Source organism: Takifugu rubripes, chromosome 19, assembly GCF_901000725.2.
Source record: "Takifugu rubripes chromosome 19, fTakRub1.2, whole genome shotgun sequence".
Lineage (NCBI taxonomy): Eukaryota > Metazoa > Chordata > Actinopteri > Tetraodontiformes > Tetraodontidae > Takifugu > Takifugu rubripes.
Window position 1 is genome coordinate 14,501,467 of NC_042303.1, and position 15,480 is coordinate 14,516,946.

A 15,480-nucleotide genomic window follows, 5' to 3' on the forward strand; every position below is an offset into this window, starting at 1 on the left:
ATCTTTATACACTATAATGGTTTAGATCAAAACTCGTTACAGTTAAATTGAACTTAATCCTTTTTCAAAGATTGAATTTAAAAAATAGGCCTCCCCTTGTCTTGCTGCGCAAAAACAGACTCTATAATGTCATCCTGAAATTTGCCAGTCCAGCTTTTGTTATTGACGTTGTGTTTTCCATTAAACCATAAATGCTGCATGTGTTTCCTGCACCTAACCGGCTTCAGTTCAACGGTGTTCACTGAAGCGTTTGCTCTTCACCTGCGTCATCCTTTGACAACAAGCTGTGACTCTCCTAAAATGTCCATCTCTCGAGCTGGAAAAATAATTAGCTGACTCAGACCTCTGACCTCATTTATGTGTGTGTGCGTGTGCGTGTGTTTCTACTGCGGTGGAATAAGGAAGGCCAGATGACTGATTGCAGTATCACAGAGGTGTAATGCGGCTCCTTGCTGCTCAGACCTGTTGACAGAGACCCGTGATCAATACAAATAAAAGCAAGGGTCAGCTTTTGCTGTAATAAAACCACATCTTATGTCCCCAGTCAGTGCAGATGTTGCTAGGTAAAGGTGGATACATTGCAGATGTGTTTGCCAATGGCCAGATGAGCGAACGTAGTATCAGTTGTTATCAGCTCTGGTAGGTTTAACTCACGATGGTGTACAAGCTGGGTCTATTTTTACTCAAACATTGTCTCTGTGCGCCCAGCTGGAGGGTGAGGGTAATCGCTACTCACGCTGGAGTGTTTGTTTGGGCTTCATTTAGCCAGTTTTCTGACGTGAACTTCACCACCAGCCTCATGTCTGAGGACAGAGAGCACTTTCTGTTCCTGACCCGGTGTTTCTGGGGAAAACACTCAAAGGCTTTCCTGGAACGCTCTGATTTGTGATGTCATTTTCAACACAGCTCAGAGTGGTTTCGTCTTTCAGTGATGTAAAAGTAAATGTGCACATTTATCAGATTGTTTTTGACCATGTCTCTCTGTGCTTGGTTTACTCTTTAAGGTAGATATTTTATCCACAGTTGTGCAGTTTTATATTAAAGCAAACTCCCATTTTCATGTTGTACTATGTTGGGATAATCACAGAAATGTTTTTCTCTTTGTGGTTGTGAGTGAGTCCAAATGTAAAAACAGCTGAATAGATTTATAAGACAAATGTGTTTGAGACCACCATGAATTCCTCTGTAATTAAAAGAACTATGCAGGTAATGTTTTACATTTGTGTTCCACTATGAAATAATATGCTGACCCTGCCGACAACAGTAGATTTGTTAGGAAGAGAAGAAAAGAGGAAGAATTATTTCTCAGTTTATCTTTGTTCAGCTGCAGAAAAAACAACCAGTATTTGATCTGCAGCTATAAAAAATATATTAATATACAGGCGTGATGGATGATAATGCTGCTGCATCGTATCCCAATAAAGATAAAGTTGTATTTAATAAAACCATGTTGTTCTTTAGCGTGGTGGCTCGTGGAGCTGTCCTCGGTGCTGGCCCCGCCCTCTTCTGTGACGCAACACCAGGAGTGTATAAATAATGGCTGTAATATTGCTTATTTCACGCTCTGGCTCTCCTGAACAGTGAAATTCACATATAAATACGTTCAGATTTTTCATTTTATTGTGTTTCAGCCTCTCGGTGTATTTTTAGGTCCCCCTCCTCACTCGTTTTCTCTCCTCGGGGACTCGAACGCGTCTCCTACCGAAGGTGGACGCCACGCTGACGTCAGAGCATGGCTAATTTGACGTGTGCAGCCATCCCCCCCTCCCTCATCACATTTCCTCCCCTCGTTGTACCAATAACTCGCAATTTCTCGGGCTCCTCCTGACCAGCCAAGCAGCGATCGGGCGGACCTCTCTAGATCGCCCTCCTCTCAATCAGCGCTGCTCGGATCGTACCTGCCCTCCAAACGCCACCAGGATTTCTGTCTTTTTCTTTCCCCCCCTCTCTTCTGGCTGAATTGTCTCTGAGATGGAAGTGAGATGTCGCCCGGCGGTGATGTGTTGTGTCCTCGCCGTCCTCGGCTCCGTCCTCCCCGGCTCGCTGGGGTCCTCCTACAGGGACAGGCAGTACCTGAACGAGTGGGCGGTGGAGATACCGGGAGGACTGGCGGCCGCCCAGGCGGTGGCCAAAGAGCTGGAGTACGAACTGGTCCAACAGGTAAGTGGGCAGGCAGACCAGAACACCCTGATAACAATAATCATTTCTTATATGTGTTAAAATGGGAAAGGCTCCAGGAGGAAGGGTTGGGGGGGCATTAGCTGCATCGACTGGTCTCCACACCATGAAAGCAGCAGCTGGTTGCTTTTCCTGAACTGCATTTCCAGCACGTTTCCTACACCCGTGACTCACTGTTTACACTCCCCTGATAACTGTCCTCTCATTTCCTGGGCCCGTGCTTCACTGTTTTCCTCCAGCATTTCGGGCTGATTGATGCTGTCGCCCGCTGGACAAACACGCCGGGGTCTGGCTTTATTGGGACAGTTCATTAACTGGTTTCCAGGTAGCTCTGAGGAGCAGGGGGGGCAATGATTAACTGAGTCCCTGGGTGTCATGGATACTGAGGCTGAATCCCGGTGGTTATGTTACATCACAGCGGGATGGAGGACAAGGAAAGTCAGTTTTAGAGGAGGCCTCGGTGTGGATGGTGTTTTCAGAGTTGTGCCACTGCGGTCACCGGAAATGTGCTAAATAAACCTGAAAGTCCTGGGTCACCTGATGGTCTCCCCACAGATCGGGGCCCTGGACGACCATTTCCTGTTCAAACACCGCAGCCACCCTCGCAGGACGAAACGAGGCGCCGAGCACATCACCAAGCGGCTGTCGGAGGACGATCGGGTGAGGAGCCACTTTCGCTTTCCCACAAGCTGTCTCTTTTCCCATTAAAGGGTGCAAACATGCTAAGTACATCTTTTCCTCGTGTGTGTGTGTGTGTGTGTGTGTGTGTGTGTGTGTAGGTGCTGTGGGCAGAGCAGCAGTATGAGAAGAGTCGCTTCAAGCGGGCGTCTCTCAGGGAGTGCAGGGACTGTCCTGCAGATAAGCTGTTTGATGACCCCATGTGGAACCAGCAGTGGTACCTGGTGAGTTTCCATCAAAGATCACACACTCACACACACACACACACGCATGGAGAATGAAAAGCCAATTTAGCAAGTTTCGGGGGGGGGGGGGTTCGCAGGCCGCGAATTTGATCGGCAAAACACAAATGTAGCCCAACATTCGGTCCATGTCATCTGGTTGGGAGCCCTCTGTTGGCTAATCTGCTCCCTCCCACCGCTACAGCTCATTCAGCACAGAAACCTGCTCCAGAAAAGGAAGCAGCTCTTCTGTAACTGCCCACTGGAAAAAAAGAGGAGATGAAACAATAGCATTCCATCAAGCGGTTCCAGCCAAAAGAGCCATTAGCTTAATTGGTGACACTGTCCATGTGGAGATGAGTGGGATGGAGGGATGATAATCCAGCAGGATGCTGAGCAGAGCGACGAGCATTAAGATCTAATTTGCCCTGAATGGGGATGTTTTAGCCCACTGAGGACGGTCGACCATCACAGCTGTGCTTCCGTCGCTAACGCTCACATTACGTACTGCAGCCTCCAGAATAACTGACCCCTGCAGCCACCGTCACACCGTTGCAACAGCCATTTGAAGGGATTCTGCATCTAATATGAGTCACAAGCATTTGTGGAATAAAATAACAATTGGCCTTGAAGGAGAATCTGGGGCCGCTGTCTGTGACCGCGCCAGGATTTAAAGTGTTGTGATTCATCCGCCTCAGCCCGAGAGCTGCCGTATGTGCTTAAAAAATAGATCTGCGAGGTAAAACGGAGATCAGGGCCTGATAAGGAGACGAGTATCACCTCTCCTCTCCTCTCCTCTCCTCTCCTCTCCTCTCCTCTCCTCTCCTCTCCTCTCCTCTCCTCTCCTCTCCTCTCCTCTCCTCTCCTCTCCTCTCCTCTCCTCTCCTCTCCTCTCCTCTCCTCTCCTTGTGTGGGTGACTGCAAGATCATTTAATCGGGGAGTGACTCATTCTTGAAACGCCTGTGTGTGTGTTTGTGTGTGTGTTTGTGTGTGTGTGTGTGTGTGTGTGTGTGCTTGTGTGTGTATGAGTGTGCGCGCGTGTGCGTGTCCACTCTGGTGCAGAGAGACACGCATTAGCCACCGCGTACGTCCGTCATCCATCATCTACGGAGAAAAACGACCACCGCTAATGGCTAATCTCCTCGTTAGCCGTCCGTTAACTGGCCGCTCTGGAAGCGGAGGGAGCAAAAAAAAAACCAAAAACAATTGGGAGCGTCTGTTGTGTGCTTACACAGAAATGTCCGTCTGGAACTGGTGCTGTTCGCAGAGGAGGGAGGTAAAGGTGAAGGATGCTAGTGAGAGTGTTGAGTGGAAACAAAGCATCAAAGCAGGAGCCAGAAGGAAGAAAGAAGGGGGGCGAGCGGCGGGGCGGGGGGTGGGGGGTATATATCACAGGGATGAGTCATTTCTTGAGGTGGCGTTCTGCAGTCTGTGCATAATGCGCACAGAGCGTTAAGAGCATGGGATCCTTTTTTTCCTTCTCCTTGCAGGATTTCATGTTTAAAACACGTCCTTTAAGACGTGTGGCCGACCTCGCGGGGGCTCGTCTACAGCCTCGGCTGTTTGAAGCACATCTTAGGCCAAACGTTGCTTCATAAAGCCTCGATAATTGTCAGCAATCTGCCTATAAGTGGCCTTAAGAGCGGACTCCAGCCCGGACAAAGGAAAGGCCGAACATCCAGTAATGAATTTCCACAAAGGTCAACAAAGCAATCAGAGAGACTTTTCCCCGCTGACCTTTCTCCCACGTATGATACGATCGCTCTCCCAGAGATGCTTCGGCTTGAATTTCTGGGTCTGTTTTCCAGCAAGACACGCGGACGTCGTCCTCGCTGCCCAAGCTGGACCTGCACGTGATCCCGGTGTGGCAGAAGGGCATCACGGGGAAAGGAGTGGTCATCACCGTGCTGGATGACGGCCTGGAGTGGAATCACACAGACATCTACTCCAACTACGTAAGACACCCGTTTCCATGGAGATAGCCTCCGTCTTCTGGGTCTGCCGTTGCATAGCAACTCTGCCTGTGACGCCTTACAGGGTGATTTGTTGAGGCAACTCTTATATAGGATCACATCCGCAGATCACTCCCATTCCTGAACGCAAACTGGGCTCTTTACTGGGAGACAAAACAGCAAGTTCTGTACATCTGACGTCAAAGGAGATGCTACGAAAGGGAAGCCGATTGTTGGCTATTTCTAATAATAGCGGTCTAAATCTGTTTTTCTGTTTGGCGCAGCCTTTAAAGCTTTTAAAATCACTCCCAAAGATCTGCTGACATCACCAGACCATAGTCGGTTCAGTGGTCATATATGTCTCCATGACAGCAGATAAGCTCTTAGAAATCTGTCCGCACGCTGACGTCGTCTCGGCATTCAACCCTTTTATTTCGACTTTTTTTTTTTTTGCTTTTAGGATCCAGCAGCCAGTTACGACTTCAACGATAACGACCCAGACCCGTTTCCCAGATACGACTCCACTAATGAGAACAAGTGAGTTATCTGCTCAGCAGAGACGTTCTGATACCAGCCGACCCCTCTCTCGTCAAAGCTTTTTATGGCTGGAGCTTGGTTATTGCAGGGCGCAGTAGTAATAATAATAACTCAGGATAAACTAAAGAGGGCATAAATTGGATAAACAAGGCCGAAGCCAGAAGGAAGGACAGATTGAGTCCAACCGCACCATTACCGCCATTTAGAGGATCATTCCGTGTGTTTGCCGTTTCCTCACTCAGACACGGGACCAGGTGTGCTGGAGAAATCGCCATGCAGGCGGATAATAATAAATGTGGCGTTGGCGTGGCTTACAACTCCAAGGTTGGAGGTAAGCCCTTTGTCATTTAGACATCTATTGACGTGTAGGAGCGTCCTGCCCTCCAACAGCTCCCTCTCTCACGCCCTCCCTCTCTCTCTCTCTATCAGGCATTCGGATGCTGGATGGGATCGTGACCGATGCCATCGAGGCGAGCTCGATCGGCTTCAATGCAAACCACGTGGATATCTACAGCGCCAGCTGGGGACCCAACGATGACGGCAAGACAGTGGAAGGCCCAGGACGCCTGGCCCAGAAGGCCTTTGAGTACGGCATCCAGAAGGCAGGTTTCGTTTTAACGTGGACTCAGAACTGAGTCAGATAAGTTAATGAACCCAATTCCAGAGCCGTTTGTGCACAGTTGTGCACAGATGGCATCTCCCGCTAAATGTTGCGTTCTTTATCTTGTCCTCTGCAGGGCCGCGGTGGAAAAGGCTCCATCTTTGTTTGGGCGTCAGGTAATGGCGGCCGCCAGGGGGATAACTGCGACTGTGATGGTTACACGGACAGCATCTACACCATCTCAATCAGCAGTGCCTCCCAGCAGGGCCTCTCCCCGTGGTATGCAGAGAAGTGCTCTTCCACTCTGGCTACAGCGTACAGTAGCGGAGACTACACCGACCAGAGGATTGTGAGTGAGCTGTGCTAGTCTGTGCTAGTCTATGCTACGCTATATCACAATCTGGGATGTCAGTGTTATGGTGGTTGGAATTATTTTTCACTTTTTTCCCACCCAGACGAGCGCTGATCTACACAACGAGTGCACCCAGACCCACACGGGAACTTCCGCCTCTGCCCCGCTGGCTGCTGGGATATTTGCCCTGGCCTTGGAACAGAAGTACGCATGATTCCTCTACCACTCACACCCTGCAAGTCCTGTAATTCAGTGCTCATATACTGACCCGTCTTCCTGTGTCCCTGTGCACCTTCAGCCCAGATCTGACCTGGAGAGACCTGCAGCACATTGTGGTTTGGACCTCAGAGTTTGACCCTCTGGCCAATAACCCCGGGTGGAAGAGGAACGGCGCTGGGCTGATGGTCAACAGCCGTTTTGGTTTTGGCCTACTCAACGCGAAGGCCCTAGTGGACCTGGCTGACCCAGTCACGTGGAAGCATGTGCCGGAGAAGAAGCTGTGTATCGTCAGGGACGATTCTTTCCAGCCCAGGTTTGTCGGTTATTAATGACAACAACAGATGCCGAGGCGCGGAGCAATCCCAGTGACGGCTCGGCACACATACCAGAAGAAGGTTTCATAATTTATTTAGAATATTGAGATGAATACCGACAAAGCATGAAACAGAACCCCGTCCTGCTGCTCCAGATGTTTCAGATCTCAAACAGTTGGGGGATTAAGTTTAGCTGCTTTTCTTATCTCCAGAGCAACGTTCTGATAACAGCGGCGACGGCCAGATGGTTTTTTTTGTGCTCCTTAAAGTTCCTGTTCTGAGATTTGCTTTGGATTACGGGACTCAATAGCACCGACGCCCAGTTTCCCCCGTTACCTTGCAATATCCCTGTCTAATCCAGAGGATTTGGCTCTACATTTCTGTCAATGCTTAGTGGTCTACAACCCCCCCATGTTTTACGCCAGCTTGAACACAGAAATCCTTTCATTCATGTCTGGGAGAGATGCAGATTAACATTTTCTTTTTGCAAATGAATGAGCCAAAGCATGCACATCTGCCTGTGCACCTCATGCATGCAGGGAGTGTGCTCATTAGTCGCTAAAATGTGAGGTTTTGATTGGACGGCCACAATAATCATCTGTAATGTTCGGAGGGAGTGGAGCAGGAAGTGTTTTTATCAGCGGCTCGCGTGCTTCAGTCTGTGCTATTTTCATGCAACCCTCAGGGAGCTGAAAGCAGCTGGGGAGATCGCTATAGAGATTCCAACCAAAGCCTGCGAGGGCCAAGAGAATGCAATCAAGTCACTGGAGCACGTGCAGGTGGAGGCCAGCATTGAGTACACCAGGAGAGGCGACCTGCACATAACACTCACCTCGCCAGCAGGTGGGAGACAGAAAAACATGCAGTTGACTGAATTCACCAAACTCGAGACTGAGTTCATTTGGATTCCCCCTCAGGAACGACCACGGTGCTGCTGGCTGAGCGAGAGAGGGACACGTCGGCCAACGGGTTCAGAAACTGGGACTTCATGTCTGTTCACACGTGGGGAGAAGATCCTGCCGGCACGTGGACCCTAAAGATCACCGATACTGTGAGTGACATGAGTGACAGTCACACACACACACACACACACACACACACACACACACACACACGGCAGTCAGGACAACATGAACATGGTCAACCCCTTAGATCCAAAAAGCATCGTTTCCCTCCTCATAGTCGGGCCGTATGGAGAACAAGGGTCGGATTCTGAACTGGAAGCTGATCCTTCACGGAACCTCGGAGAAGCCGGAACACATGAAGAAACCAAGGGTGTACATTCCTTACAACGCCGTGCAGAATGACCGCCGTGGCGTGGAGCACATGGATGACATGATGGAGGTGAGTTTGGAACCACATAAGAAAAAATGAAGGGCAGGGAGGCCAGATGGCAGTGGGTGTAGATGTTTCTGGGGGACATAAAAAGGTGACGGACCCATCGGTTGTTTGTGCTGCCTGTGTGCTGTATTGTGTTACCATCCAAAAGCTACTTCTATTAAAATTAGTTTTAAAAACAACAAGAAATAAAAAATGCTGTAGGTGTTACCTTTTTTGCCGTCCTAACAGAAACACTAGTGTCATTGGTTCCACCTGCTGTTTTTGTGTGACTGACTCCTGTCTGTCTGCTCAGCAGGAGATCCAGCACGCCCCTCCACCTCCAAAGACAAAGGTCCAACAGCCCCCTCAGTCTTTTCTGCCGTACAAAGAGACCCAAACGGCCTCCAACCTCCCCTCCTCCCCCTCCGTGGCCCTGCTGCGCCTCCTTCAGACGGCCTTCAACCGCCAGAGCCCCGCCCTGCAGCAGCCCCCGCCACCCAGGGCGTCTTCCACCTGGAGGAACCAGCAGCCCCACCTCGAGGCCCCGGCGACCAGGCTGCCGGCTCAGACCCTGTACCAGGCTCTGGACATGATCAACAAGTACGGAGGCCCCGAGGACAATGTCTACAGTGACTACGCTGATGGCTTCTACAGGACCAAGCCTTACAGGCACCGAGACGACCGGCTGCTGCAGGCCCTGTTCCAGATGATAGGAGATGAAGAGAAGTAAGATAGATGGAGGGCTGGGGAGATATTTAACAGAAAAAAAGAAGCATGTGTTGTGTTGTGCAGCAGAGGAACAAGGCAAAGAGGAGAGAAAGCAGGGGTGAGGTGGTGGAGGAGGGGACTTCACTTCTGTCTTTTACCCCCAGATTTCTGCAGTTCTTCAGTTTTTTTTTTCCCCCAATCACCTCTGAACTCTCAAATTATTTCTTGTCACGCTTGAAAAGTAGTCTGGAGCCTGTCTACACCTTGACTCTTCCAATCAGCACATCATTTCAAATCTTAATAATAATTATTGATTGTAATTGTCAGATAAAATCTCAGTTCTTGTTGCATTTTTCGGGCTAAAGCTTTTCTTTTTCCGAATCTTTCACATTATGAGTCACCAAATCACATCAGGGGTCACGCTGGCCCCCGAAAAGATCCACTCAAACCGGGTAGACGAATCCACATGGTGGAATTTTTGCTGGCGATTTTCTTCTTGCTTCTACTCAGGGTGTCGACAAACCTGGAGAGAAAAATAAAAGAAAAATTCTCCGTTTTTAAAATGTGCTTAGAGACAAAAGAAAATGTGCAGATGTGAAACTGCAGTTTTAACTATCGAAGAAAACTCTATTTAAAGAAATGTAGAACATGACAAACCTCCACTCTGGTAATACTGACCGCTGGAGCTCCGGGAAGCCTTTTATTTGAAATAGAAACATTTTCAAAGTTGGGAAGAAAAACCTGTGCAATGTGTTTAATTTTATATAACTACAATGCTGCATCAAATGAAATATTTTTCTAAGGATCCTCATGGTTTATGGAAATACTAAATATAGCATGGGAGCCTGGGCACGCGTATGTTCTTGTGGCATTCCCCAGGGTGGCTAAAAGGTCGGTGTGGTTATCGTCATGAGGAGGAACACTGCCAAACTGAACGACTCTGCCTACAAACCTGTTGTTGCTTATTTTAACCTGTCTCCAACCCCAGAAAACCTTCCCCATGATTATCTGGATCCATCATGTTCAGAAAACGACCAGAACTCTGCAGAATAGACGCTCTGCACCTAAACTTCAAGCACATTCATCTTTAACGCCTTAAAAATCTGTATATAATAAAATATATCCATGCTATTGAGCATTATCAGCTTCACTGATAAAGTCACAAACATTCATTTGATGGTTTACACGAGTAGACATGCGTGCAGAGTCTCTATCCTCCGTCTGGGAACTGCCTGCCTGCTTCTCTGCCAACAAGGTGACAGGAAAAAAAGATGCTTGGGGAAATGCTTCACACGCACCCTGTAATCTATCCATTCTTTAGTTGGTGTAGCCTGTGCAGTTTTGTTCATCTTTTTATTTGTGCGACTGAGGCCTCAGTCTGACGTTTACACAAGCCGATGTTGAGTTAAAAATTCCGTATGGATGTGTGGAAAAAATAATAATTATATATATAATAAAATTTATCGTAATAAACAGCAAAGTGACCAATGTGTCTGCTTGAGTCTCTGTAAATATCTAGTCAGATATTAAGGAACTTTTGTTCTGAACTTTTTGTGAGGTTTATCTACAAAAGTATCGTGGCTTCTGCCTTGGCTTTAAACCTTTTAATTCACACATAAGTGACCATATTTGTCCATTTCAGGGGAGAGTTGTTCATTAAATGACTAAAAAACTGTATTCAAGTACAATTCTGGATGGACTTAAACATTTCAAACCGTGGTGCTCGTATTTGTGGCGCCTATCTGGTGTCCTCAACGAATTTGGACTTGAAGGACAATTTTACAACAAAATGAAATTCAGCTCGTCATTTCTAATTTAGTGCTGCCCCCTTGTGGACGTATAACCTGCGACAGGCTGCTGACGTACCCAGGAGCCATTCTTCTTCCCGACAGCACCGCCCACGAACCTTCCTCACTCTGGAAAAGTGATGCGTTCAGAGTGCGTAGAGAACATTTAGTGATGTTTATCAAAGCGACCGTCATCCAAACACGGGGGGAAGTAAAAGGCGTTCAAACACTCTTGAACCGAGGTGCGCTGCCTGTCTTCTCAGCAACACTGTGCGGCTTCTCCCATTCACCCACATTCCGCCAACATCTGGTTGCTTTTGGTTGTCCTCCAAGTTGGAAAAACTCGGGGGGGGGGGGGGCAGGGAAAAGCGAGCTGAGATGCAGTTGTGTGTCCAACAGGGAGGGGAATTTTAGAAAAGCAAAGACAAGAAAGACGGCGAGGATGAAGCAGGAAGCAACAGTCATGGGTGGAAAAACCTCTTAGGAGCAAACAACAAGAGCAGCAGCAGAAAGACTGGTTGTTATTTGTCCATCAACAGGTCACTATGGCACTGCTGGCATTCTGCAAAACACCCGCAGGTCAGTACAACCTCTGCCGTCAGGTCACGTCTGCTTATTGACCCCATGGTTGTCACTGGTTGTGGTGACCGCGGTCTCTGCACCCAGTGGCTCTAAAGAATGGAACAAACTTGGATGGAGCCCCACAGGCCGCAGCACAAGCAATAGATCTGTGTGTGTGTGTGTGTATGACTTGCACTCATGGTCCCAGGAAGGCTGAATAATTCAGGACACGTCTGCATGTTTGTCGAGCGTCTCAGCTGGTAGAAATGTGTCGGTCCAATGTGCAAAGAATGCTCATTCACATCTGTTTCCATGCAGTCGTCTGTTTGTAAACGTCTCTGTTTTAGCAGCCCTGCCAAACTCATCTCATCTTTTTTCCCATGATTTTATAACCTGAATGTGGCTGCTGGACATCGCACAATTTACATTTTTTTCATGTTTACAGACACCCTCTGTATGGTTGCTATAGCTACACAATAGTTCTATGTGCAACACGTAAGCAAAAGTAAAATATTTCTTTGGAATGCACTTTTGGTTGGGGTCATTTGACCTTTCTTCGCTGAAGGAATTTTCAAAATAAAAGCACTCTAATCTTTCTAGCCACCTGTTTGACTCCCCTGGATGATCTGTGCTCCACCTGCAACAAACAACTAAACACCTGCAACAAACAACTAAACAAACTAGCATGCTGACATGCAGCATGCTAGTTTGTTTAGCTAGTTACTTCTTCACCTCATATTTATGTTTTACAGATGTGGTTGATTGTGCTGGTTAAATTTGTATGTTTCCCTCAGGCCCAGTCAGGGTAACCAGGTTGCAGGTAGTCCTGTACTGTTTCCTCTTCTTCCTCATCATATGTAAGTGCAGTAAAACGGTAAATATAAAACAAATTCAAAACACATCCTGTCTTGTCTTTAAAAATAGAACTATAATTTGTCCCCTCAGATTTCCTCCGTGGGCGTAACATTGCTGTCAGCATCAAGTCACCCCGTCTGATTGTCCATGACCTGGGGAAGAGCAAAGAGAGACTAAAGACGCACGTCAGCACCAAGACGACGGCACCACCGATGCCTCTGGAGACGTCTTGGGGGGCGCCGTTAGTCTGGGGCGACAGCAGCAAGTCAGCCAGGAGGAGGGCTAAACTGGCGGAGCGGGAGATCCGCACGGGCTTGGTGGCCCTGGTGGTGGGAACCTACGCCAAGTTCGTGCGGCGTTTCCTGTTATCGGCTGAGACCTACTTTCTCCCGGATCAGATGGTCACTTATTACATTCTGACCGACAACCCTCGCACTCTGGATCCGCCGGTGAAGCTGGGGCCAGGCAGGAAACTGACGGTGATCTACATAACGGAGCTGCCTGGTTGGAGCAGGCTGACCTATCGCCGCATGTCCCTGCTGGTGGACACCATCCGGAGCCCGATCAGCAAGGAGGTCCAATACGTCTTCTGTGCTGACGTGGATCAGGAGTTTGTGGCCCCTGTGGGCGCAGAGATCTTGGGGGACCTGGTGGCCACGCTGCACCCGGAGCTCTACGGGATGCCGAGGAACACCTTCCCGTACCAGGTGGAAGAGTTCTCGGTGGCCCATGTGGAGGATGATGAAGGGGACTACTACTACACCTCCGAGCTGTACGGAGGGAAAGTCTCTCACGTGTACATGCTGGCTCACGCCTGCTCTCTGCTCATCCTGCAGGACCAGGCCAACGGGGTCATGGCCAGAGGCCTGGAGGAGAGCTACCTGAACCGCTACCTGATCAACCACAGGCCGACACGCGTCCTGTCGCCAGAGTACAGTTGGTGGGTGTCAGACATGGCTGCCGACGTGCCCGTGCAGAGGCTGGTCTCCCTGGGACGGCAGTGCGGGGCCCTGGATCAAGACAAGAGAGACAAAATCAGATGTTAAACCAGGGAAATATGAGGGTTCTGATGGCCAAACCTAATAAAAGTTGCTTTTTTTTGTTTGTTTTTTTTACATGAGAACTGATGTTTTTGGTGTTGCGTTTACTTTGTGGGGTGGTCAAAGACCTGCGATGAGCCCGAGAACGTGACATTAACCCGGACGTTCTGACCGTTGGGAATAAAAGTCTCTCTCGGCTCAACAGAAGCTGCAGAATCTGCTCTCAATTAAAGACCCTGGTGCAGGAGCCACCTCTCGTTATCTCCACCGCAGCAGACCAATAAAGCGGAGAGCGACAAGGAAGGAATTGACTTATCTCTTTAAATGAAACCCCGTCCTCTCCATTAATGTCAGCCTCGCAGATATGGCCACACTGGCTTTTGTGGGCAGCAGCGATAAGCGTCAACAGCGCTCGCGCACACTTTCCCCTGCAGTGGCAAATCATTAACTGGGAGAGTCGCGTTTTCAAGGTCTTTAAAGAGCAGCTGGGTCAGAAAAAGTGGACACAACGGGATGCTGAAGGGGTCACTTCGGCTAGGTCGCCACATAAGAAAGCTGGCCCGCTTCAGCCTGCCTTTGAACCCAAACTCCTGGTTCCTCTTGCAAAGGGAAGCTGAACGTGACCGAGCCGTGAGTCAGCCGCACTCCTGCGTACTGTACAAACACCCTCCCACGGGTCCCCTTTTTTTCCTCCTCTGCTGTGCTGTTTTTTAATGAGCGGCTTAAAGAGCAGCAGATGGCTTTTTCACACTGCCAACAGAATCCGTCCTCGGGGCCAGATCGCCACGTGGAGCGCAGTTAAAAGGGGGCGGGGGAACTTAGTGGGAACACTTTGAAACAAATTTTCAGATGCTCAGTGCGACTGTGGGACAAGTCTTCCTGAGAGGAGACCCTCCGCTGCGTGCGCCCGCGGCGAGCGCCTTCCTTTCGCTCCACAATGCAAAGCAGTTTAACGAATTACTGCCTTAATCCCCATCATGTGGGTCAGCGGCGGCGGTCGCGGCTACAGACAAAAACTGAACGTATATCTGATTCCACAGGTCAAAGTATTGAGACACTTCTGTGACCGAACCCAAGCAGGCGGACAGAAGCAGGGAGGCCCGCGGTCATGTGACGGGTGTCAAAACCCCCTCCTGATCAAGCGATCGACCCCTGCCGCCGCTCAGACCATTGCAGCGAGGTCGGAGGGGGACGCGCGGAGCAAAATCCGACTCATCCGGGCTGGTCTCGGCGAGTGGACGGCTGATGTAGCCACGTCGTCGTTGGTCTTCTTGTTAAGCTCTGAACAAAAGCCGTGTGGTGTTGAGGGATTCCCACTCTTTACGTTGCTCTTCAGCACCCATCAGGTGACCCTCGTGCAAACACAGGGGCTTTAGATTGAATGGGCCCACGCCGCCGCAAAGGATTTAATTGTTTGCACAGCAGGCAACATGTCAGACGGCACATCTGGAATTAAAAGGAAAAAAAAAAGGTTTTGTGTGTCACCTGTGAAGGTAGATGAAGGGCGCCAGCAGGTGTGGTAGGCAGTCCGCTGCTTATATGGACAAGAAGAGGTAACCCGGGGAGGGGGGAGGTCATGTTGTTGCGTTTATGTGGAAAAATCTTGCCATTAAATGAACACCTTGAAGACGTTTCGGCATAATAAGGACATTTTAGCGGAGCCGTGGAACCTTAAAGGAAGTTTTAGGGGTCGTGTTTGGGTTTTGTTTACTTGTGTAGTAGAATGTGCTATATGGCTGCCCTTAAAAAGATACCAGTAAGCGTGCATGTGTGTGTGTGTGTGTGTGTGTGTGTGTGTGAGATGCTTGTCATTGAGATGGGTGGGGTAAGAAACTATGGTAATCTGCTGGAGTCACACAGGCTTTTTGACTCCCTGCCCGAGGCTCCTGCAGGCACCCGACATGTTGCACTAATGACCGTGTTTATGGCGCCGACACTATCAGAAGCAGCGGAGGCGCAGCTCACAGCCGTCCCGGGCTGTTTACACACGCTGTGATGTCACGAGGCGAATCGCTCATGTTTAGAAACGACATATGCACAGAGGAGTTCAACCGGAACTCTGGCAGCCTGAGCAAAAGGGTTCTGCAGAAACTGCCATCATCATATGTAATTATCATTCCCCTGTAGTTGAGATGGCGTTGGGTGGCTTGTAAAGC

General features: G+C 49.2%; 2 protein-coding genes across 5 annotated transcripts; both read left to right on the plus strand.

Annotated features, from left to right (window-relative positions):
• The first annotated feature begins 1,780 nt into the window (after positions 1-1,780).
• pcsk1 (proprotein convertase subtilisin/kexin type 1) lies at positions 1,781-9,431 on the plus strand. Of its 3 annotated transcripts, XM_029827402.1 has the most exons (15): positions 1,781-1,890; positions 1,927-2,160; positions 2,734-2,838; positions 2,958-3,080; positions 4,887-5,033; positions 5,491-5,567; positions 5,810-5,898; positions 5,997-6,169; positions 6,305-6,517; positions 6,624-6,724; positions 6,819-7,052; positions 7,739-7,896; positions 7,971-8,104; positions 8,236-8,397; positions 8,687-9,431. In XM_029827402.1, exons 2-15 carry the CDS (start codon positions 1,972-1,974, stop codon positions 9,101-9,103), a joined length of 2,322 nt encoding a protein of 773 aa, XP_029683262.1. In that variant the 5' UTR covers positions 1,781-1,890; positions 1,927-1,971; the 3' UTR covers positions 9,104-9,431. The 3 variants fall into 3 exon arrangements, with proteins under 3 accessions (XP_029683262.1, XP_029683261.1, XP_029683263.1); XM_029827401.1 differs by having other exon boundaries at positions 1,782-2,160; XM_029827403.1 differs by having other exon boundaries at positions 1,782-2,160; positions 8,690-9,431.
• A 1,545-nt stretch (positions 9,432-10,976) lies between these two features.
• On the plus strand, positions 10,977-13,411 carry LOC101067861 (globoside alpha-1,3-N-acetylgalactosaminyltransferase 1-like). Of its 2 annotated transcripts, XM_011614196.2 has the most exons (4): positions 10,977-11,447; positions 12,224-12,286; positions 12,375-12,991; positions 13,121-13,411. In XM_011614196.2, exons 1-4 carry the CDS (start codon positions 11,414-11,416, stop codon positions 13,328-13,330), a joined length of 924 nt encoding a protein of 307 aa, XP_011612498.1. In that variant the 5' UTR covers positions 10,977-11,413; the 3' UTR covers positions 13,331-13,411. The 2 variants fall into 2 exon arrangements, with proteins under 2 accessions (XP_011612498.1, XP_003973639.1); XM_003973590.3 differs by having other exon boundaries at positions 10,988-11,447; positions 12,375-13,411.
• The last annotated feature ends 2,069 nt before the right edge of the window (positions 13,412-15,480 follow it).